This window comes from Acinonyx jubatus, chromosome E4 (assembly GCF_027475565.1).
Source record: "Acinonyx jubatus isolate Ajub_Pintada_27869175 chromosome E4, VMU_Ajub_asm_v1.0, whole genome shotgun sequence".
Lineage (NCBI taxonomy): Eukaryota > Metazoa > Chordata > Mammalia > Carnivora > Felidae > Acinonyx > Acinonyx jubatus.
Genome location: NC_069395.1, coordinates 586263 through 609449, shown reverse-complemented (window position 1 = coordinate 609449; position 23187 = coordinate 586263). Strand labels below are relative to the sequence as shown.

General features: G+C 45.1%; 2 protein-coding genes across 5 annotated transcripts in view; one reads left to right on the top strand and one right to left on the bottom strand.

Annotated features, from left to right (window-relative positions):
• Nucleotides 1–12917, bottom strand: part of UBAP2L (ubiquitin associated protein 2 like) — a 39008-nt gene extending 26091 nt beyond the window's left edge. Inside the window, exons 1-8 of the mRNA XM_053209379.1 lie at nt 12803–12917; nt 8734–8863; nt 7966–8043; nt 7297–7407; nt 2704–2872; nt 2208–2303; nt 1755–1800; nt 1241–1353 (exon numbers count right to left, since the gene is read on the bottom strand). Coding sequence (XP_053065354.1) covers nt 1241–1353; nt 1755–1800; nt 2208–2303; nt 2704–2872; nt 7297–7407; nt 7966–8043; nt 8734–8823 — 703 coding nt within the window. The 5' untranslated portion in view covers nt 8824–8863; nt 12803–12917. The remainder of the gene's footprint in view (nt 1–1240; nt 1354–1754; nt 1801–2207; nt 2304–2703; nt 2873–7296; nt 7408–7965; nt 8044–8733; nt 8864–12802) is intronic.
• Nucleotides 12089–23141, top strand: CE4H1orf43 (chromosome E4 C1orf43 homolog). 4 transcript variants are annotated; one of them, XM_053209373.1, is made up of 8 exons: nt 12094–12112; nt 13713–13814; nt 17048–17131; nt 17878–17995; nt 18176–18229; nt 18840–19006; nt 19094–19152; nt 22689–23141. In XM_053209373.1, the coding sequence occupies exons 2-8, from the start codon at nt 13752–13754 to the stop codon at nt 22882–22884; spliced, it is 741 nt and encodes a 246-aa protein (XP_053065348.1). In that variant the 5' UTR covers nt 12094–12112; nt 13713–13751; the 3' UTR covers nt 22885–23141. The 4 variants fall into 4 exon arrangements, with proteins under 4 accessions (XP_053065349.1, XP_053065348.1, XP_014940994.1 ...); XM_015085508.3 differs by lacking the exon at nt 12094–12112 and adding an exon at nt 13151–13449; XM_053209374.1 differs by lacking the exon at nt 17048–17131 and having other exon boundaries at nt 12089–12112.
• Nucleotides 23142–23187: the final 46 nt, after the last annotated feature.

The window sequence follows — 23187 nt, the reverse complement described above, 5'->3', positions numbered from 1 at the left end:
CAGACTGCTACCACACTGCCTCTACAAGCCATCAAGAGTGGCATTATACCTCCTAAAATAACAAAAAGACAGTTCATAGCCAAATGGTCTGGGAATTAAAACAGATTTCCATCTTGTCAATAACTCAACTTCAGCCTCCATCAATGGGATAACTGTATTTAAAACGGATTTGTAAAATAGCTGGTAAATTAAAAGCACATAACATTCAGGACCTGAGGTATAATGTCTTGTGGGCAATAGATGAACTGTTTGTGCCAGAGACCCTCCTAAAGAGAGAGAGAAACATCAATGATCTTTGAAAAGGGGCAAAGCAAATAAATAGATAAGGGGTTAAAAAGCTGAATTCACACTCTACTATTAACTCATTCCCCCCTTTATAAGGGAAAAAAGTCTCAAGTTCTTTCTGTGCTGGCTCAGCCACAAAGAAGCAGGGGATCTTGTAAGAATACAATACTCTGCAGCCCAGGGACTGTTCTTACTTAAAGGGGTAAAAGTATCTTTTACTCCCAAACACATTGTGGGTTGTCTGTCCCACAAGCCTAACATACCCTTAAATATATATAGCCTACTCAGACACAAACACCAAAAGTCAGCTAACCAAAAAAGCAACCTTATTCAAATCCCATAATATTCTTCCACACCCAGAAAACTATTCAATAAACAGCTAGAAAGCTGCAGCTTCCTTCTTGCCCAGATACTGAGATTTTTCCAAAAATGAAGGTAAAAAAGGTATTATCTCAGTGCCAGAAAACAAACTGACAGTGGGCTTTGATTCTGGGCCTTGTTCATCTCTACAAGTGGTGACATAATTAACTAATTAATTAAGAATACTTTTTCAAAAGGCAAAGCTAGAAACCCTAACAGAAACACTAGGAAACGCACCTGGAGCTAACGGCAGCCACACGGTGTAACAGAAAGAGCACGGGCTCTTAGGGTCAAACAATTCTGAGTTCAAATACTAGCAAATTTCATGACCACCCTTTGAGTGTAAGGTTTGGCATGTGGAGATGACGAACAGTGTCAATTTCACAGGTGAGTGATGAAGACCAAGAGAACCAGCACGTGTAAAGTGCCCACAGGCACACAGTCAGCAAGGAGAACACACAGTATTTCGATCGCCATCCCTTCCTCCCTTATCTCTGCACCAAAAACTATTCCTCCACTTTTTAATATGACCATAACCTCAAAATAGTTATTTCCTTAGGTTTTTAAAGACCAGAAACAATAAGCAGTCACTCACTCGTCCCATCATCTGGTTCGAAGTGGCCAGTGTTGTTCCACGTATTCCCGCTATTATTGCCATAGTTGTCATCGGTATTGGCCGGTTCTGCGTAATCAGCTGGGTTAAAGGTTCTGAGGGTGTGGGGAAAAATAGCTTAAAAGAGTCTGTGACCTCCAAGCAGCACCAGCAAAAATGAACAATCCCATGGAATAATCTCAATTTATGTCTACTACCTATTTTGCGTTAGGACATCTATAATCATAATAAAATCCACACTGAATTTTGGAAAACAGCAGATACATGCATTCAAATGAAGTTATGAGCTAGAGGTGATCCAAGTAGTAAATGCTTATCTCCAGCACTACATCTACACACTCATCTGATTAAGTGGTCTAGAAATCTTTCTGATCACATTTTGGTTAAGGCTGCACATTATCCTCAGGGTATCAGGACACTAGCCGCTCTAGGATATTATGGTAATGATTAGGGGGAAAAAATTTAAAGACTGTGACATCAAATCAATGAAACTTACCCCATTCCTTGAGCAGAAAACCTTCCTCCCCGTCTACCAGAGCCACCTTAAAGGAAAAAAAGACACAAAGAGAGGAAGGGAGAAATATTTTAAAAGTTGATATAAAAAGTACCTTGCCAATTGAGGCAACTCTGGAATAGTAAGTGGTTGATATTATTAGATGTTCTTTCTTTCACCCTGTAGTACAGTTAATGTAACACAGTAGGCAATCACTACTATTGACAGATTGTTCCTTTGCTGACCAAGCTTCTGGGTCCTTAAGCAAATACATTAACATAAACGACACCTACCTTCTTTCCCACTGCTCACTCAGCAACCTCTAGAATTTGCATGATTTCTCAACAATTTAGCTAATGAGATGTCATGTGAATTTGTTTTCAAATAAAGATGACCCCTACAGAACTAATAAGAATACCCTGCCCCCAATATCCAACCCCCTAAGAAACTGATCACCTCTGCCTCTGCCACGTCCTCTTCTGCCTCGTTCAGTGCCTCTTCCAGAAGGTCCTCCACTCTTAGTGCCATCTAATCCATTTTCCTGACCCCGAACTAAAATTAAAAACACAGATAGCCAAAACAGAGTCAATGGAATTTATGTAAATATGTAAGTGGCACATACAGATGGTGGAGGGGAGACAAAACCAAGAGGAGATAATGAGATGGAAGGATGGGACATGATGGTTACCAGGGGAAAGGTGATGAACCAAAACAGAGAGCTAGAGGTCAGACAAGTTTATAAATGACTGCAAGGTAATTTCATGCCAAACTGGTAGCTGTAGCTAGAAAACGCTACATGTAAGAGATACCAAGGTCTCAGAATAAATGGTGGCAAGAAAAAAATCAGAAGGATGATATAATGGTTACTAGGTCCAGCCTACCAGGGCCCTGACATCCCTGAAATCCAGACATTACTGACCCACAGCTGGTTTTGTTAAAGCCCCATGCATACACTCTCGTCCACGGCTGGCACCTCTCCCCCGTCTTGGTGGCCCACCACGTCGCCGACTATAGTCTCTGTCACGGTCTCGATTTTCTTTGCCTTCCTCGTTGGATTCCGTTTGGCCACCATCCTTCTGTCCTGAGACTCCCTTCTTCTTCCCGACCATCTCCCACGAATGCTAAAGAAGGGCAGAGCATTCACATCTAATCAATATGGATTGCTATCGGGAAACCACAGATAAAAGCTGGGAAACTGTTAACCATTCTCCTCTCATCATCCAAATCTAAGATACTTCCACTAACTTATGTCTGCTTACATGGAGGGTACAGACAGAACCTCAAAACAAATTCTATACCTATCACTGAAAAATTGAAGTCCTTCTTATAGGGGAGGCGCTTATAGCTAATGGACTGCAGGGATCGCTTCCAAAAGGAATGCCAAGATCTGGATCCGGTGCAGTCACGTGGCGTATCAGTCAAAGGCCTAGTTATTGGTCCCCATCTTTCAAGTGTGTTTCCTGGGCTGAAAAAATTAATTTCCTTCAGATTCAGTGACTCCTAACTTTTTCATACACAGTCTTATTCATGTCAAAGGAGAAAAGGAAACTAAAAGTTTCTAAAGGTTAACTTTGAATTCAGAATGAATCAATAGCATTTGACTCTTGGGCACATTCTCTAATCAAACAACCCAGCATTTAGAAGAATAAGAACTACACCTAGTCCTCACCACCATCCCCCAGCCCCACTCCCTGACACACACACCAATTGCCTTTGCTTTAAAGACGAAGTAACAGCCAGGAAGGCATAGCCCTGGCCCGGACACAGTGGACTACAGGGAGCCTTCTGTTCCAGGTTTTACATCTGTATTCTCCCTATACTCCCTAAAGTGATATAACCCAATTAAACTTTCCCCAAAGCAGAATAATCTATAATTCATTCCAGACTGCAGAAGGGAAAATTCGTGGTAAGGAAAATAAGCTAAAAAGTCCTGCAAAAAAACCTCATTCCTCAAAAAATGAATTTTATAAACACACACACCTTGATTCACAATTATTTTTGCAGAAAATATGTACAAAAATTCCCAAACACCGAGACTACCATATCTTTACTATCCTAGTTACCATCTTACTCAAACAACAATGACCCAGTGCTCCGCAACAGCTAACTGATATCAGTCAACTGATTCCAAGAATACGGACGGACCAAGTAGAATACAAGACGGCTATTAATTTTTCCAGGATTGATAACATGGTCATACAGAAAAATATCCTTCTTTAAGGGAAGCATGCTGCAGAGGATTTGTGATGTCTACAACTTACTTCCAGCCAATTCCAAGTGTCCATAAATGGATGAATAAACAAAATGTGGTATACACATATAATGAAATATTTTTCAGCATTAAAAAGGAGTGAACTTCTGACACATGCCACAATATAGACAAACTCTGAAAACGCTATGCTAAGTAAGAAGACGCAAAGAGACAAATATTACATGATTCCACTTACATGAGGTACCTAGAATACGCAAATTCATAAAGACAGAGAATAGAAAAGGTTACTAGGAGCTGGGAAGATGGGGAAAGGGGGAGTTACTGTGTAATGGATACAGTTTTTGTTTAGGAAACGACAAAGTCCTAGAGATGCATAAAGGTAATGACTGCATAACATGGTCGGTGTACCTAATGACACTGAATTATATACTTAAAAATGGTTACAATTATACATTTTAAACATTTTTACTACAACTTAAAAAACTTAAGTTAAAAACTACATTTAAAATAATACCAAAATCATACCCACACGTTCTAAAGAGCCTACAACAGTTTACTAATAGTTTTTGAAAAAATTATCCACCCAGGACCCGGTAGCTCCTTGTTGCCTACTCTTCCAGTCCAAGCTCATTCCACCATTATAGCTCCTGAGTCTTTTTATGCTCACAGTAGCATCAATTCTTAAGTAACAGTGCCACTATTATAATTAAATCTGCAGCAGGAACCCTGGAAACTACATTCAAAATAGTTAGCTTATAGGGGCAACTGGGTGGCTCAGCTGGTTGAGCATCCGACCTCAGCTCAGGTCATGATCTCATGGTTCGTGGGTTCAAGCCCTGCATCAGGCTCTGTGCTGACAGCCTGGAGCCTGGAAGCTGCTTCGGATTCTGTGTCTCCCTCTCTCTCTGCCCCTCCTCCACTCGCACTCTGTCTCTCTCTCAAAAAAGTAAACAAACGTTAAAAAAAAAAAATAGCTTATAGACTTTTCAGCTGCTCTATCTCAAAACCTGTCAAGTTTCAGAAAGCTGTCCCCTTTTCCGTTCTCTATGGTATGCACAGCTGCTGGAACTACCTGGGTTCTAGAAGGAAAAGGAATTACTATGATCTTCCCAAGGGTGGTGCCATTTTCTGATACGACCTCATCTACCCAAATACATCCAACACCCCCTGGCAGCAAATATTACTCCCAACTCGTTTCATTAGCAACTTATTTGTGGCATAAGCCTATGTTCTCCAGTTTATTTTCCTTTTTGACACCATAGAAGGTTAAATTTGTAACACTAGGCAGAAGACGGTGAAAGGTGAAACAAAACGTGACTTTTGCAAATTAATTAATTTTAAAAAATCCAGCTCAGTTGGTTAAGCATCAGACCCTTTAAATATTTTTAAAATGTTTAGTTTTGAAAAAAAAGAAAGAGAGAGAGAGAGAGAGAGAGACAGACAGACAGACAGCAGGGGAGGGACAGAGAGAGAGAGACGGACACAATTCGAAGCAGGCTCCAGGCTCTGAGCTGAGCTGTCAGCACAGAGCCCAATGCAAGGCTTGAACTCTTGAACCGTGAGATTGTGACTTGGGCCAAAGTTGGATGCTTAACCAAATGAGCCACCCAGGTGCCCCGTCAGACTTGTGATTCAGGTTCAGGTCATGATCTCACAATTTGTGAGATGGAGCCCCACATCAGGCTTTGCACTGACAGCAAAGAGCCTGCTTAGATTCTCTCTCTGCCCTCCCCTGCCCATGCATGCACTTTCTCTTTCTCCCCTCAAAAATAAACTTCAAAAATAAAAAAAATCTAAACTCTTAAAAGGCGTAAGTACTCCTACATCCACCCCCTATCCCAAAATCATGCACAATTATTCTAAAGTAAACTCAAAATAAGCCAAAGAGTCTATTATCTGATTATCCAGGCAGTCATCTTCAGATAAGGTCAATGATGTAAAATCTAAGACCACACTTTTTTTTTTTTTTTTTTTTAAAGTAAAGTCTACGCTCCGAGATCAAGAGTTGCCTGCTCTACTGACTAAGCCAGCCAGGTACCCTAATACCACATTTTTGAAGAGAAAAATCCACAAATTTAAATTCAGTGGTTACAAAAAGTTTTCCATTGGGGCACCTGGGTGGCTCAGTCAGTTAAGCATCTGACTCTTGATTTCGGCTCAGGTCATGATCTTGTGATTTGTGGGATCTGTACTGACAGCACAGAGTCTGCTTGGGATTTTCTCTCTCTTCCTGCCCCTTTCCTGCTCCCAAGGTTTTCCGTTATTACTTCCTATTGTCTCAAGGAAAGTGACAAACCCCCAACATTTAGTTAACGTGATACTCTAAAACTAGTAACCTGACCTCTCTAAGGATAAAGTCTGGGTATCTATCCCAACCAAAGATCCCCAATGTAAGACCAAGGAACTGAAAGTTAGTTCAAAATGATACACTGCTCATTGAAACAAAACAGTTCTCTATTAAGCACCACAGGAACACCCCAAAGGTTAGTAAGGCAGAATCCCTGTTCTTAAAGGACTTGACAATGATAAGACAAGCACAAAATTACAGGCATCTCATTAAGTAGAAAAGAGAAGAGGTGAAATAAGTGAAATTCTAGGGTAAGCGCTCCTCCAAGATGACAGGAGCCCCATCATCTCCAGGGTGGTCAACAGGCCGTTAACTCTTTTTCTGCCACCTCAACAGAAATAAGTTCGAGCGATGAAAACGTACTGTAAGATGTAAAGGTGATATTGATGAGAATGTCTCGAATTCAGAATCTACCAGTTTGTGACTCTGTTCAACAGCAATAAAACAGGTGAGCAGAATGTTCTCTGATTAGTAACGAAGGCTATAATATACCATTTCTAATTCAGACTAACCCAGTCTTGAAAACAGTCACTAGCCTGGAATGAATAATTTGCTCCGGGCTAATTAAAAGAGATGGATTTTGGGGCGCCTGGGGGGCTCACTCGGCTGAGCGTCCGACTTCAGCTCAGGTCATGATCTCACACTCGTGGGTTCAGGCCCCACGTCGGGCTCTGCACTGATAGCTCGGAGCCTGCTTCAGATTCTGTCTCCCTCTCTGCCTTTCCCCCACTCGCACTCTCTCAAAATAAACAAACCTAATAATAAAAAAAATCTTTAAAGAGATGGATTTTATCTGTTTTCTATTTATTGTACATAGATTTTAGGTACTTGCCACCTGCAGAAAACAACCTCCTCGACTGCTCTCTGCTCCATTTGGAGAATAAGGTACTCTCCTTTAAGTTGAGTTACTCCACTTGCTATTTTTAGAATATTCTGAGCTTCTCAGCCAGGGACCCACTTTCCAGAACGCTCTATTAACACTCTACCGTATCTGGGTTTCCTTCCAGTAGGACATTGATGGCTCTGTTGACATCTCCATTGCAGTCATGTAAAGCAATGACACATTCATCCTGGTTCTTGCCTGTGATATCAATCAACTGAAAGAGAAAAAAATCAGCAACATGAACGAACTTGCACTCTTCATAAAAGGAAGCCAGGTGAAGAGAGAAGACACCAGCTGAATCCGAAAGAACCCCAGACTTAAAAAAGCAAAATATGCAGAATTTTGGTATTCTAGCTCAATAAGCAAAACATTAACACCTGTGATTACAGATGATGTCAAAAGTATTTACACAATAAAGTAGCTTGTAGAGATCAAACCCAGAAGCACACAGGTTTCAGCATACCATAAATTTCTACATTTCCTAGATGCCACAACTGCTCAAAGTTGCTATAAAAATGGCATCAACAAAATCATCCAATAAACAAGAAGTGAAAATTAAGACAAAACCTTTTCGAACATGGTAGCTGTCTAAAGAAGTACGGTAAATCAGACAACGAGAGCATTTATTTATTGGCTTAACCTATTATGTTTCAGGTCTTAATTCTTTTAATATCTGCAGGAAAAAGTACCCTAACAGACATCTATGATGTTAAACTATGCTTTAATCCTGATGTCTTTTTCCATCACTGCCAGCAATTAGCAATACACTCACTTGTTTCACCTTTTCCTCAAAGTCAGCATCGTTATGGTCTGAAATCATCTGTGCAAGTCGAATCTGTTCCGCAGTGGCCTAAGAATGGAGATGAGTTCAAGAAAGCATGATCAAGAGATGACAGTTTAGAGAAATAAGAGGGACCTATGTAGTCAATAATCCACCCCACCTCTCAGCCCAATTTCCTTCTCCTTGTTACAAATGACCAATAAAGTGCTAACACCAGTTAAGATGCTTACTTCTGCAAAATGACAAAAAAATAAACAATGAACCTGTCACCATTCCACTCTACAATCCCTAAAAAAGCAGGGAGCTTTTTCACCAATGTTCACAGTTAAAGAAGCTCCCATTGTGGGATCACAGCACCTCTTTTAAACATCCGTGCCTTAAATATAAATAATTGACGTTAATATATTTGCAAAGTCATGTATAAACACCGTTCCTGTTTCTGCAAGGACCAATGCCACCCTCTTATATCTGGCCTGATGATAACCTAAGATTTTGTCTGAGGAAAACGCTACCTTAGAGATACAAAGTATAGGACCCCTTCTCTCCAAGTCTCATAATACAGCATCAAAAAACAAAAAGCAAGCATGCTCATCATGGCCTACCACAACAGTCATCAGGCCCTAAGTAAAGAGGAGAGGCAAGGACTAGAAAAAAAAATAAAAAATGCAAACCAATAATCCAGAGCAGAGAATGATGCTGCACTGGATGGGAACCAGTATCAATCAGCAATGCTGGCAATGCATCCCTTGGGTTCTTTACCTGTGGCCGCTGCTTGTGCTGTGTCTGGTTTTGGTTCTGAGGTTGTTCCCAGTTTCCCCGGGCTCGGTTCGTGCCCACCGACGTCATCATTTACAGTATATACAAATAACAGTATTTACAAGGTAGAATACTGAAAGATTAAAAAAAAATTCAGATATTAAATATGGGCAAAACAGGTTTTCAACCTCTTTCATCAGCACCTTCACCAAACATGTTCACCAACCAAGAAGAGTCATCTGTTCTTGAGACATACTCAGTTTGATAAATTCCTTAAGGAACAATTGTTAGTAGTCCATTTTTATAGAAGAAATATATAAAGCATAGGTGACTGCCGGTTTAAGTCATGTGCATGGTTTGGTTACTAGTCCCTATATGCAGCTTTGTGAAGTTTCGTAAAACAATGTTAATAATCAAAAGCTTTCTACACACAAATATCTAAAGGCCCTTTGACAAAAGGAAAGCTAATCAGCAAAACCTGGAAACAAAAGCCTTCCAGGAAGGGAACTTAATCCAAACAAATAAAAACAATTTAAAATAGAGAAACTCAATCTACCTAAGAAAACAGCCCTACCTCCCTTACAATATGTAAATTGCATGCAACCCCCATCACTTGGGGAAGGACAAGCTCAAGTCTAGATTTCCTCCCTCAAGCTCGCGCGTGCTCTCTCTGTCTCTGTCTCTCTCGTCATGCAGTGGGTGCTTCCATAACCTTCAACAAGGCAAGTATTAGCCCCAGTGACTTTGCTCAAGAATCTCAGTTCCCTGGATGATTCCAACACACTATTTTTGCAACTACTTTCTGTTGCTCTCCTAGTCCACTGTTCTGAGGCACCAGAATTGCAATTACCCTTTACCACTCACCTTAATATACAGAGAATTCCAAATGTGTCCCAAACCAAAAGGGTCTGGCACAAAGTTTTTATTTGCAAGAAAGGGCTTCTAGGATATCATTTTAAACGAGACATTACTGCCAGCAAGAGGACTTTGTTGAGACAGAAAACACACAGGGCCTTCTCAAAACTAGAACGGTTTTTGTTATTAACACTTCCAGCAGGCTACGATTCTCCTGAACTTAAGTTCCTTCCATTCATACTTTGCTTTATACCACAACCTCAGCTGCTGCGGTGAGTAAACAAAGAAAATACTCATCCTACGACAGAGTGGCTCAAAATCAGATGTTAATCTGCATGGTTTTATTCCCTTCCAAAGAGGGTACGTTTATATTTTCTGCTCTACATGTAACTTTTTTCATTAATGAAACTTTATACGGGATAATTCTGGACTCCCCAAAAGCCATTGCTGGATTTGAGAGACATAGGTTGGGCCTCTAAAGAAATAACAGACGGATTAATTATTAGGGAAGTGAATCTTACTGTTTCTCAGGTCTCAAAGAAAACGAACTTCCCTGAAGATAAATTCTTCACCAAAGCGGATCAAGAGGCTGCAGAGGTCTCTCTTTTGATGCAGTCATTCAGACTGAAGAGTTTTACATTCTCTATCACCAAAATTTTTAAGAAAATTTCAGAGCTAATTCTTTAACCCTTACCTCTTTCTGCTACATATGTGCACACAAAGGCCTGTAAATATTTCTAGCTACTACAAAACTATTTGCTACACAGATAGTCCATCTTCCCAGACTAGTCAAATTTCAACACTCACACACACACCAAAAAAACATGTGTTCTTTAACCAGTACCCCTGGATTCAAATCAAAGAAAAAAATTAAAATTAGACGAAAACTATTATGCTTTTAAATAACTGGCTCTAAAACGAAATCTCTAATGGGAATAAACACTCCTGTAGCTTACAAATACTGCTTTCTACTTCTCGTGTGATTTCAAGTTAATAAGTTAATACTAGATATGAATGCTGTGACTACCAATATGAACTCCATATACCATACCGGTCAATGTAGATATATTAAAAAGTCATCTTGAAAGCCACATAATGACTCAAGGGAAATAAAATGAAACAAAAAAAAAAGAACAGTCCAGAAGACTCCCTCTGTTAACTTCAATTTCTCTCTTACAAGTGCTTTGAAATGTGCGACTAAGAAAATGTTACCACCTAGGTAGTAACAACACTGAGCAGCAGGTCAAAATTAAATGATCTGGGATGGATCACTGGAGGGCGCAAAATTAGTAGCCTTTTCGTAGCAAGCAGGGACACATACCTAGAGTTATCACAGTGGAGAGGAAGAATCTCGTTAAGTATTTTTCCTTAGAAAATAAAAGTATTTACGGGCAACATGTGAGAAGTGTTGGAGACCCAGGGAAAAGTGCAGGAATACAGGTTTCAACACAGGAGTGCCTTTGACCATTTTTTGAAAACCAGCTACTTAAAAAAAATAGCCAAAGAAATTTTACAGAAAAAAATAAAAATCAAGTATTTATTGAGTATCTGCTATGTGTCCAGTACTTTAGAAAATACAAAAGCGATAGGACTTGGTTGCTGCCCTCAGGGAGCTTACAATCTAAGTAGAGAAACAATTCAGACACTCAAGCTGGACTGGGGTAGCTACCTGTAACAGAACAGCTAATTCCCCTGGATGTTTTGTGGAAATGACCCCTGCATCCCCTCGTCCACAAACTTGAATCTCGTTTTAAAAAGCGTACTTGCCAGTTAGGGCACATTTAGCAAAAAAGGGGCTTTAGTAATCAGCAACAGTACATCTTAAGGTCTTTCATCCTCAGTTACATGACAGCAGTACTCGCTGCTCACAAGTGAAACGGTCACCGGCACGGTCCGCTCTTTTAAGGACAATGGTGTAGGATCTCAAACCCGTTGTGGCAACCCACACGTAACCAACACCTTCCGGTTCTCCGGTGATGCTGGCTGTCACGGACCCCCATCATCCGCCAGCAAGTCACACCACACATCCCCACGGCGGGATAAGGACGGTGAAAGGTGGACGGGGAGAAAACAAAAAAAGGATTTCTCCATCCAGTAATCAGGGGCACTCAGAGGCAAAAAAACGGTAACGACAACAACAACAACAACAACAAAAGAGCCTGTTCCTGTGGCGTTTTTCCTTCCCCATCACCCTACACCAGAGGTGGCTACTTTTCGAGACGGGTGGCGGAGCGGTCTCCCGTTTGTGACATCAGTTTGCAAAGCCATTTAGGGACCGTCCACAAAGTGAAGGGTCTGAGGAAATTCGGGATTCCTGTCCTATTATGAAAAGAGTGGACCCGCACCCCAGGGCTCCAGTGACGTCCCTCGGGCGTAACACACCCTGTGGGGGTCGGCCCGCCCAGCTTCCCCAACAACATCCTAATTGTCCGGGGCCCCCCAAACTCCAGCGTGGGCCACGGCACGCTTACGACAGCGGCAGAGAAGCCGTCCCCCATGCCGGGGCGCCGAGAAAGCAGGACGGGCGGTAAGAGGAGCTGACAAAGAGGCTGGAAGCGGACAGGGGACGCGAGCCCACGCGTGGAGGATGGGAGGCTCGCCCCGCTCAGCGCCACATCGGGAGCTCCCGGGGCCAATCGCCGCCTCACCTCCCACCCGGAACAAATTAATCCTCCGCACTCCGAACTGAGGGCCACATGGGGGGGAGTTCGGGGCAGCTCCACCCCGCCGTCCTCCCTCCCCCCCGCCACCCCCAAACCAGGCCGGATCCGGATCCGAGAAGGCCCGCAGCGGGCTGCAAAGGGAGGCCGGCCCCCGCGGCGTCCTCACGGCAGCGGCCGGGCCGGAGAGGGCCCTACCTCAGGCGGGGCCCAGGCCGCGCTCGCTCGCGCTCTTCCTCGCTCTCCCCGCTCGGGCTCTAGCCGCATGGCCCCCCCCTCCGGCCGCCCAAGCCCCGCCCCGGCCACGCTCCCAAATCGAGGCCCCGGCTCCGGCGCGGCCCACTAGGCCGCAAATCCAACCATAAACAAAACCTCCGGCGGCCAACTAGGGGGGAGGGGGCTGGGTAGGGCGCCGGGCTCGCACGACCGGGAGGGGTGTCCAGTGGGGGAACGCACGGGGCGGGGGGCCGACTGGGGTGGGGGGGGCCCGGCGGGGTACGGGAGAAGGGAGGGAGGGGAAAGGGAGACCGCGGATTTAAAGGGGCCGCGGACAATACCCGGCCCCGCCGCGCTGCCGCTGCCGCCGCCGCCGCCGCCAACGCCGCTGCGCTCCCAACTTTACCTCAGTCTCCTCCACACTGACACCCCGGGCCGCGCCGCCCCTGTCACGTGATGTAAGGTTCCCTCCTCCCCACCCCCTCCCTCCTTTCCCCTCGCGCGCTCGCTCTCGCGCCTTCCCCCTCCCACTTGCCTGCCTGCGTCCCCCGGCACGTGACGCGAAAAGGGACGCGCACGCAAGCGCGCGCGCACTGCCCGCCACGAGCCGCGGCGCTGCGGCTCCGCGCGCCCGCCCCGCCTCCGCCGCGTGACGCACTGTCGGCATCCGCTTCCTGTTCCCGGCGTCGTCCGGCGTCGTCCGGCGTCTCGGCGCGCGCCGGTGCGGGCCTAGGTCACGTGCTGGGGGCAGCGGGAAGGCGGCGTTCTTGTTTCCTGGGCCCCTGTCCGCCATGTTTTCAGGCCGGCTGAGCGTCGGTGTTTCCCCGTGAGGAAATGGCCGGGGAGTTTCGGGGAGCCCAGGCGCCGGGGCCTCGGCGGAGCCCAGGCTGACCCGGAGCGGTTGTGCGCGGGGCGGGAGGCCATGGCGTCCGGCAGTAACTGGTTGTCCGGCGTGAACGTCGTGCTGGTGATGGCCTACGGGAGCCTGGTGAGGAGACCCCGCGTCCCGGCCCTCCGCCCCCGGCCGCTCGCTCACCCACCTGCGCCTGCCCTGGGCTGGGACTCGTACCTGCCCCCGGAGCGCCTGGGGGCCGAGCGCCCTGCCCCTGCCCCCTGGCCCCCGGACGTGCCCCGAAGCAGCCCTGAGCGCTTGCAGCTGGGGACCTCAAAGGAAGGCGTGCCCCTCCCTTTTTTTAAAAATTATTGTGTTTTTGCTAAAGATACTGTCCTTTTTTCCTATCTCTTGGACAGGTGTTCGTACTGCTGTTTATTTTTGTGAAGAGGCAAATCATGCGCTTTGCAATGAAATCCCGAAGGGGACCTCATGTCCCCGTGGGACACAACGCCCCCAAGGTAGGTCCTTAAGGCACGAGGTCGGCCTGGTTCTGCAGCTCCGTCAGGGCCTAGAGTGAGATGGCCTTCGCCTTTGAGATGACTTTGGTTCCCGAGTTCCCTTGTCGCTCCCCCTGCTGCGGCACAGCGTGCACTGGGCGCAGAGGCAACAGTTTTTGCATCTGCGGAGTGAAGGATTTGGACTAAAATTTGCCAACTCTGTGGACAGAGTTCGCAAGCTCAACGTGCCGCCCAGTGTTTTCTGTTTTAAGGTTTGCGTTAGGGCGGCAGGTTAGCCCCAGGTCACGGAGAAGGATCTGCCGCTGCACTACCTTCCATTCCTGGGGGCCTCATCAATCCCCTGGTCCCCCTAGTTCTTCGTGTTAGGAGCTGAAACCTGAGAAGGAAGCAGCTTACCCCAGGACATGCCCAAGGTGAATAGTCCAGGAGTCTTCACACTTTCTCCGGTAACTATCTTCCTTTCCTTGGCTTGTAGATCTCTAGTGATGACATTTTCTCCGTCTCCCAGACCTCTTTCCTGAGTTCCCTGTTTTTATATGTACCGCCTTTGTAGCATTTCCACAAACCTCACCTGGAAATCAGAGGTCTAAATGCCACCCCCAGTCCTGCTTCTGTCTTCGGCTTCTGGCTCTTTCTGATCCAAGGATCCAGCCGGGATCCGGCTACACATGTTAGGTTTCCAGTCTTTGCATGTGCTGTTGTTGGGGCATAGAGTGGTCTTTGGTTTTCTCTTGGCTAGCTAATTTGCTCTTTAGATCTTAGCTCAAATGTTGTTTTCTCTGAAGAAGAGAGTTTACTACCTGTTTTAAAGTAGGTGATCTTTTTTTTTCTCATAGTAACCTGTTTTTCTGGATACAGTTTTATCACAGGTTTTCTTTTGTGTCTGTGTGCTTGTTTAATGCTTACCTTCCATGAGACCATAAGCTTCAGGAATGCAGGCACCATGCCAGTTTTGTTCACAGTAAAGCCAGGGCCTGCGTGTAGTGGGTGCTCAGTAACGTGTTACTGAGTGATAAACAGGTTAGTGGGAGAACCAGAGCTAGTACACAGTTCGCTCGACTCCTCTGGGTGTCCTTTCAACAACCAGTGCTGTCAATCTTCCTTTTTTTTTGTTCTTGGCTGATGTATTTCACGGAAAGCCTTAAGGAACGTGTCATGGTGTAAAAGCTCAACGGTGCTTCTTGTATGTTCCCTCAGTTCTCCAGATACCACCTGCCATCCATAAGACGGTCATAGGGTTGGCTACCAGTACACCATGATCCAATCAAAACTTTGATTATTGGGGCACCTGGGTGGCTCAGTTGGTTAAACGTCCCAACTTCTCAGGTCATGATCTCAACAGTTTGTGAGTTCAAGCCCCGCGTTGGGCTCTATGCTGGCAGCTCGGAGCCTGGAGCCTGCTTCAGATTCTGTGTCTGTCTGTCTCTCTCTTTCAAAAATAGTATTTTTAAAAAGATTTTTAAAAACTTTGATGATTTTGGAGCATCCTGGACTAGATAAGATTCCTTTCCCTTTAAAAAATTCTCTCATTTAAATTTGTATTCAGCAGCTCTTCCTGCCCATGGGTCCTGTCTCCATGCTTTAATAGAATGACCTTTTTGCACCAAAAAATAAAAATAATAAAAAGTAAGTTTGCATTCATTGCTGGTGGAAGTACAAATTACTAAAACTTCTTTGGCCAATAACCAGGTATTATCTAGTAAGATTCCGCATGTACCTAATCCCATGGTGCAGGAGTTCCATTCTTACCATACAGAAAGTAATTTTTGTTTGTGTTGTACCAGAAGACATGGAAGAATATTCGTGGGGCAGGGCCTGCCTGGATGGCTCAGTTGGATAAGTGTCCCAACTTCAGCTCAGGTCATGATGTCACGGTTCCTGAGTTCGAGCCCTGCATCAGGCTCTCTGCTGTCAGCACAGAGCCTGCTTAAAATTCTCTGCCCCCCCCCTCTCTCTCTCTCTCTCAAAAATAAAACATTAAAAAAAAATTTTTTTTAAGAATATCCATGGCAGCAATTGTGATATTTCCAGAAGAAATTCTTAGGCCAAACGTCTACTCAAGAATATATCTATGATTTATTTGTATTTTGGAATACTAGGAGTGAAAGTAAGTTCAACAACACGAACATATGGACACACATGAATTTCTAAAGCATTTTTTTATTTGTAAAATTTTTTAACATTTATCTTAGAGAGTTTGTGCAAGCGGGAGCGGGGTGGGGGCAGAATCACAAGCAGGCTCCAGGCTCTGAACCGTCAGCACAGAATCCAACGTGGGGCTCAAACCCACGATCGTGAGATCATGACCTGAGCCAAAGTCGGACGCTTAACTGACTAAGCCACCCAGGTGCCGCAATTCTAAAGCATTTTTAAAAAAGAAAAAGACAAACATGAGTGAATCTCAAAAACACGCTGAGTAAAAAAAGCCAGCAAGCCATTCACAAAAGAGTATCTGCCATTTTGTTCCATTCCATTTATATGAAATTCTGGAACACACAACTGTATCAATAAAAAGTACATAATTATTGCCTGGAGCAGGGAAAGAGGTTGACTGCAGAGGGACATGGAGAACGTTTTGGGGTGATGGAAATGTTCTGTCTTGGTTGCAATGGTGGTTGAGTGGGTGTATTTACTTGTCAAAACTCAGTCCACACAAATTGGTTGCATTTTATTCCATGTAAGTTCTAACTTAGTAAAGTATTTAAAATTTTGAAAAGACAAGTTGCTGAGGAATTCAAAAAGTATTTTTTCATTTGTGTGAAGTTTGAAACCAGGCAAAGGTAAACAGCTTGTTCAGGTTGGTATGTGATAAAACAGTGAAGAAAAGTAAGATTGTTGACAAATGAACATTGGGGGTGTTGCATTTAATCAGAACTAGGCACACATGGCTTCAGGAGAGCAGACATAGATGTTCATCTTCACAGTTTTCATAATTACTTAAAACGTACATAGCGTGTATTTCACGTATGATCTATTCCACAGTGGCAGTTGCTAAAAAGTTACGAGAAGTGGGGCGCCTGGGTGGCTCAGTCGGTTAAACGTCTGACTTCGGCTCAAGTCATGGTTTCACGGTCCATGAGTTCGAACCCCACATCGGGCTCTGTGCTGACAGTTCAGAGCCTGGAGCCTACTTTGGATTCTGTGTCTCCCTCTCTCTCTCTCTGTCTCTCTCCCACTCACGTGCTGTCTCTCAAATAATAAATGTTAAAAAAAAAAAAATTTTTTTTTTAAAGTTACAAGAAGAAAAATCTGCTGGGGCTCTGGCAGCCCTTTTAAGTGAGAGAGATGGATATGGACTTAACAGTGGTTGCTTCGGGGTGAGTGAGGGGTGACTGTAGTATCTTCTCGAAGTTTATATCGTGGATGTGAATTAACCTACTTAAAAAATTAAGTGTACTCCAGGAGAAAGCTTTTAGAAGTCCTGTGATCCACCAGGTAGGGTAGTCCCCAAACTATTGGAAACCACATACAGGTATTCTCACAGATTTTTAGATTATGATTTTCACTTGCTGTCCAGTTTTTCTCTTCCTCCAGAAGTTTGTTAGAACACCTAACCAAGATCCTAAATTCAGTTGAGTCAGAAATCATGTTGATGCCATAGAACTTGAGGAAATTCTGGCAGGTTAAAGGTCTAGCTTAGAGGGTTGCGTGCGTGGCTCTGTCAGTTGAGCGTCCGACTCTTTGTTTTGGCTCAGGTCATAATCTCACAATTTGTGGGTTCAAGCCCCACGTGGGGTTCTGCGCTGCTAGTGCAGTGCCTGCTTGGGATTCTCTGTCCACCCGCCCCTCCCTTGCTCACACACTAGCTGTCTCTTTCTCAAAATAAACTTTACAAAAATTTTTTTAAACGGAGCTAGGTTAGAGATGTGCAGTTGGGGGAAGTTCTTAGAGAGCCCAAGCCTATCCTTATATTTTTCAGCCTGACCTGGCAATGTTACCAGCCAGATGAGCATTTCTTGTGCTGCTTTTGTCATAGCTGCTCGCTTGCTCTGCCCCCTTTCGAGGCTGACGGGAAGCAGAGTACAGGATAAGTGATCGCACGCTTTTTTCTCTGTGTGAACAGGACTTGAGAGAGGAGATTGACATTCGGCTGTCCAGGGTTCAAGACATCAAGTATGAACCTCAGCTCCTTGCAGACGGTGATGCGAGACTGCTCCAGCTGGAAGCCCAGGGAAATCAGAGTATGTGGCGTGCTCTCGGAGGACGCTTGAGTGAGGAATCCCATGTGTTCAGAATTCCTTTGCTCTTTGAGCTGTCAGCATAGCTGCTGGGCACATGTGAGATGCGGGGAGGCAGTTTATTGGCTTGCTGGAGTTTGAGGAATCTGAGGTCATGCCTACGACCAGTCTCTTTCTCAACAGGCTGCTACAACTACCTGTACAGGATGAAAGCCCTGGACGCCGTCCGCGCCTCTGGTAGGGGCGACTTGATGGGAGGCTGAGGGCCTGGGCTGGGAGGGGGTGGGGGGGCTGTGTATATTAGAGCTTATGCTTTTTCTGCCCCCCGCTGGGAGGAATTTCCTGGAGTTTTGAGAGTACTGGGTTATTTTGTCTAAGGAAATGATGGCGGCAAGTTATTTCTTCTTCAAAGGGTGAATTTGTTTTATTGTTTAGACCTTTAGTTTCCTGAACCGGATGGTGGTAATTTGCTTGTTTTTCTACACAAGACAAGTGACACCCACACTTTTTCAGTAAGACCGAGATAAATGGTTCTTGAATTTTTTCTACCGTGTGACCGTTGTCAAGTATGCTTTGTTTCTGCTGAAACATGGTTTACGTCTCAGAGCCGGAGTGAGTAGGGGGTAGATGGAAAGGAGACACTGTCGGTACCATCGGTGGAGCCTACGGTTGTGTTGCCAGCACCCTGTGACCGCTCAGACGCAGCTCTGGGCCTCCGGTCGTCTTCATTCCATTAGAATTTCCCCCCAATTCACTCATTCGACCCATTCCTAAATTTGGAAGATTAACTAAAAAGACTAACAAATGGGAGAAGGGTTATCACTGTGCTGTGTGATTGTCTCCTCAGAGATCCCGTTTCATGCTGAAGGCAGGCATCCCCGTTCCTTAATGGGCAAGAATTTCCGCTCCTACCTGCTAGATCTCCGGAACACTAGTACTCCTTTTAAGGGTGTGCGCAAGGCCCTCATCGACACCCTGCTGGATGGCTATGAGACAGCCCGCTATGGGACGGGGGTAAGCCGGATGGCCACTTTTTCCTTCAGGGGACTAAAGGGATGCCCCAGCCTGAGGGAGCCCCACTCTTCCTTCCTCTTTCCTCAGGTCTTTGGGCAGAGTGAGTACCTGCGCTACCAGGAGGCCCTGAGTGAGCTGGCCGCCGTGTAAGTGTGGGGGGCGGGTGCTGGAGAGGACAGCGGTGGTGCTGGCCCACCCCCAGCAAGATGCCCTTCGTGAGCAGTAGTAACAAAATCACAATGACGAGCTGTCTTGTTCTGCCTTACTTGCCTCTGAAAGCGTGTGCTGCTCTATAAGAACACAGTAGGAGAAGCTTCTACTTTTGTGCCCCCTCCTTTTTTTTTTTTTTTTCTTTTTTTTTCAGCTCAGTAAAATGTCAGAATTGGTGTAAAATGTAGACCGGTAAAGGGAATAAAGTTGGAGCACCTGGGTGGCTCAGTTAAGCGCCCGACTTCTGCTCAGGTCATAATCTCGTGGTCGTTCGGGCTCTGTGCTCACGGCTTGGAGCCTAGAGCCTGCTTCCAATTTTGTGTCTCCCTCTCTTTCTGCCCCTCCACTACTCACACTCTTTCTCTCAAAAATAAACATTACAAAAATTTAAAGGGGGGGGCTAAGGTTCCTTTTTTCTTTTTTTTAACGTTTATTTTGAGAGAGAGAGAGAGAGACAAAGCATGAGTGGGGAAGGGGCAGAGAGAGGGAGACACAGAATCGGAAGCAGACTCCAGGCTCGTAGCTATCAGCGCAGAGTCAATGTGAGATTCAAACTGAAGAACCATGAGATTATGACCTGAGCCCTAAGTTGGACGCTTAACCGACTGAGCCACCCAGGCGCCTCCAGGGAATGAAGTTACTTTTTTTTTTTTAATGGTAACTGGATCCTGGATGCTTTAAAAAAATTTTTTTTTGAGAGAGAGTACAAGCGTGAGAGGGGCAGAGAGAGAGGGAGACACAGAATCCAAAACAGGCTCTGAGCTGTCAGCACAGAGCCCAACACAGGGCTGAAACTCTCGAACTGTGAGATCATGACCTGAGCCGAAGTCGGACGCTTCACTGACAGCCCCCCAGGTGTCCCGGAATAAAGTTTTTCAATGCAGAGATTCTTCCTCTTTCAGGTTCCAGTGTTTTCCTTTCATGTCTTGGTCTGATAACAATCACACGTGCCCCCTCCCCCCATTTTTATTACCACTCACAGCTTTAGGAACCTTGTTTGAAACTAAGGGCATCACTAGAGCATCAGCTGTTGAGTTTTTGTGTAATAGGAATCACGACTTTTGTCTGACAGTGTTTAAAACATGCGCTGGCGTGGTTTCATGGTGTTGTTTATACAGATGTTCAAACGGTGGAGAGGGAAAGCCCATGTAGAAATAAAAAGTTAGTTACCAGCCTTGAAAAGAACCGTGTCCATTTTCTGCCGTGTTGAATAAGGCTCTTTCTGAAAAGGTAAGGAGTATGTCTGTCCTGTCTTTTCTCTGTTCATGAAACTAAACTACCTTGTTCCAAAAACAAAGGGTTTGGTAAAAACTGCTCAGAAGAGGAGTGAAAGCAGGGGAAGACGAGGAAGGGTGCTTGTTCTGGAGGTCAGGCAGAAGGCGTGTTCAAAGCATGGTTTCTTTGAACCAGAAATACCTTCTGGTTCTAACTCAGGTGAAGTCTCTAGAGTCCTCAAATTCATAAAGATGGGAAGGTGACAGTGCCAGGGGTGGGGGGTTATTGCTTACTGGGGACAGAGCTTCAGTTTTGCAGCGTGAAAAGAGCTCTGGAGATGGGTGGTGGGGATGGGTACACAGCGGTGTGAATATACTTAATACTACTGGACTGTAAACATTTAAAAACGGTCTATTTTACCACAATTTTATTAAAAGTTCAGTCCTTGAGAGCACCTATATGACTCAGTTGGTTAAGTGTCCCGACTCTTGATTTCTGCTCAGGTGATGATCCCACAGTTCGTGGGATTGAGTGCAGTCAGCTCAGAGCCTGCTTGGGATATTCTCTCTCTCTCTCTCTCTCTCTCTCTCTCTCTCTCTCTCTCTCTCTCTCTCCACCTCTCTCTATCTCTACCTCTCTCCTGCTTTCGCCGTCTCTCTCAAAATAAACAAATACGCTTTATAAAAAACTTGAAAATAATAAAATCAGGACACCTGGGTGGCTCAGTTGAGCATCCAATTCTTGATTTTGGCTCAGATCATGATCCCAGAGGTCATGGGATCAAGCCCTGCGTTGGGCTCTGCGCTGAGCAGGGAGCCTGCTTCAGATTCTCTCTCTCTCCCCCCCTTTGCCCCCTCCCCTGATCACATGTATTTTCTTTCTAAAATAAAATACATTCTTAAAAAAATAATTACAAAAAACTTTAGTCCTCGTTGGCATGTGGCTGGCTCAGTTGGTAGAGCATGCAACTTTTGATCTCAGGGTCATGAGTTCAAGCCCAACATTGGGTATGGAGATAAACTTTAAAAAAAAAAATAAAAATTCAGGGCACCTGGGTGGCTCGGTTGGGCGTCCAACTTCAGCTCAGGTCGTGATCTCACGGTTCCTGAGTTCAAGCTCCGCATCGGACTCTGCTGACAGCTTGGAGCCTGGAGCCTGTTTCAGGTTTCGTGTCTCCCTGTCTCTCTGCTCCTCCCCGCTTATGCTCTGTCTCCTTCGAAAATAAAAACGTTAAAAAAATTTTAAAAGAAAGGGATGTAACAGTAAAAAAGTAAATAAAAATTCACTCCTTGATTTCTGATTTCTAGAGCAATTCAGTGAGGTTAGTGAAGACGAGGCCCTGAAATCTGACAGATTCCTGTCCCAACTCTGTCACTTACTAGCTTTGTGACCTTAGGCAAGAGGGCCCTCAGTTTCCTAACTTGGAAATTGGGGATGTTACTGCCACGTAGGGATATTGGGATGGCAGTAAATTAGATGTTGGTAAAGGACCAATTTAATGTCATAAGTACTTGATAGCTATTTCTGTTCTTATTTTTTGGTGTTCAGTTTTCAAGGGACTTTTTTTAGATTGGGAGTATATTAGTGGCATACATGCAGGAGGTGAATCAGCAGAATTAAAAAAGTTTTCTTTGGGACGTGTGGGTGGTTCAGTCGATCAAGCGTACAGCTCTTCATTCTGGCTTCTCAGGTCATGATCCCCAGGTCGTGGGACTGAGCCCCATATCAGGCTCCACACTAGGCATGGAGCTTGCTTGGGATTCTCTCTCTCCCTCTGCCCCTCTCCACGTGTATGTACGTATACTCTCTCTCTAAAATAAACTTTAAAAAATGATAACAAATAAAGGTTTTCTTTATAGTGAGATGAAAATGTTGAGCCGGGGTGCCTGCGTGGCTCAGCCGGTGAAGCGTCTGACTTCGGCTCATGTCATGATCTCACTCACAGTTTGTGAGTTCAAGCCACATGTCCGGCTCTGTGCTGACAGCTCAGAGCCTGGAGCCTGCTTCAGATTCTGTCTCTCTCAAAAATACACACTAAAAAAAGAAGATGTTGAGCCAGAGGCAAGGACTCTGGGAAAATTGTTTTCTCTGCTACTTCTATCAGATGGGCTTTTAGTCACTAGTTTATAAGATAGGACAAGGACAAGGGACCACTTGTGGCTACTGCCATGTTTATGGAGCGGTTGAGTCTTGCTTGAATTGCCTTCTTGTGTTAGTCGTCATTCTGTCCGTGACCTGCCCTCTCTGTATCCTCCAGGGTCAAAGCGCGAAGCGGGAGCTCTCAGAGACAGCACCAGTCAGCCGCCAAAGACCTAACCCAGTCTCCTGAAGTCTCCCCGACAACCATCCAGGTGACCTACCTCCCTTCCAGTCAGAAGAGTAAACGTGCCAAGCACTTTCTTGAACTGAAGAGCTTTAAGGACAACTATAACACACTGGAAAGTACTCTGTGACGGGCTGACGGACACTGCTCCTGCTACTGGTGGCCTCAGGTCATCTGGCCAGCGGGCGCCGGTCAGCCGAAGTCCCACTTCGTCCAGAGCTCGTAGGGTTCACGCCTAGAGGATCATTCTCCAACCTGTTCTTACGGCCAGTTTCAGAGAATTGGTTAGGACTTGATTTTCCCTTGGTAGCACTTTTTTCTGGAGTTGAATTCAGATGTTTTAATGTTTCCATCATGGCTTCCTCAAAAATCCTCACTTGGTTTTGATTATAGTTTGTTCATTGGCCTTTTTTCCACTGTCCTCAGACTATAA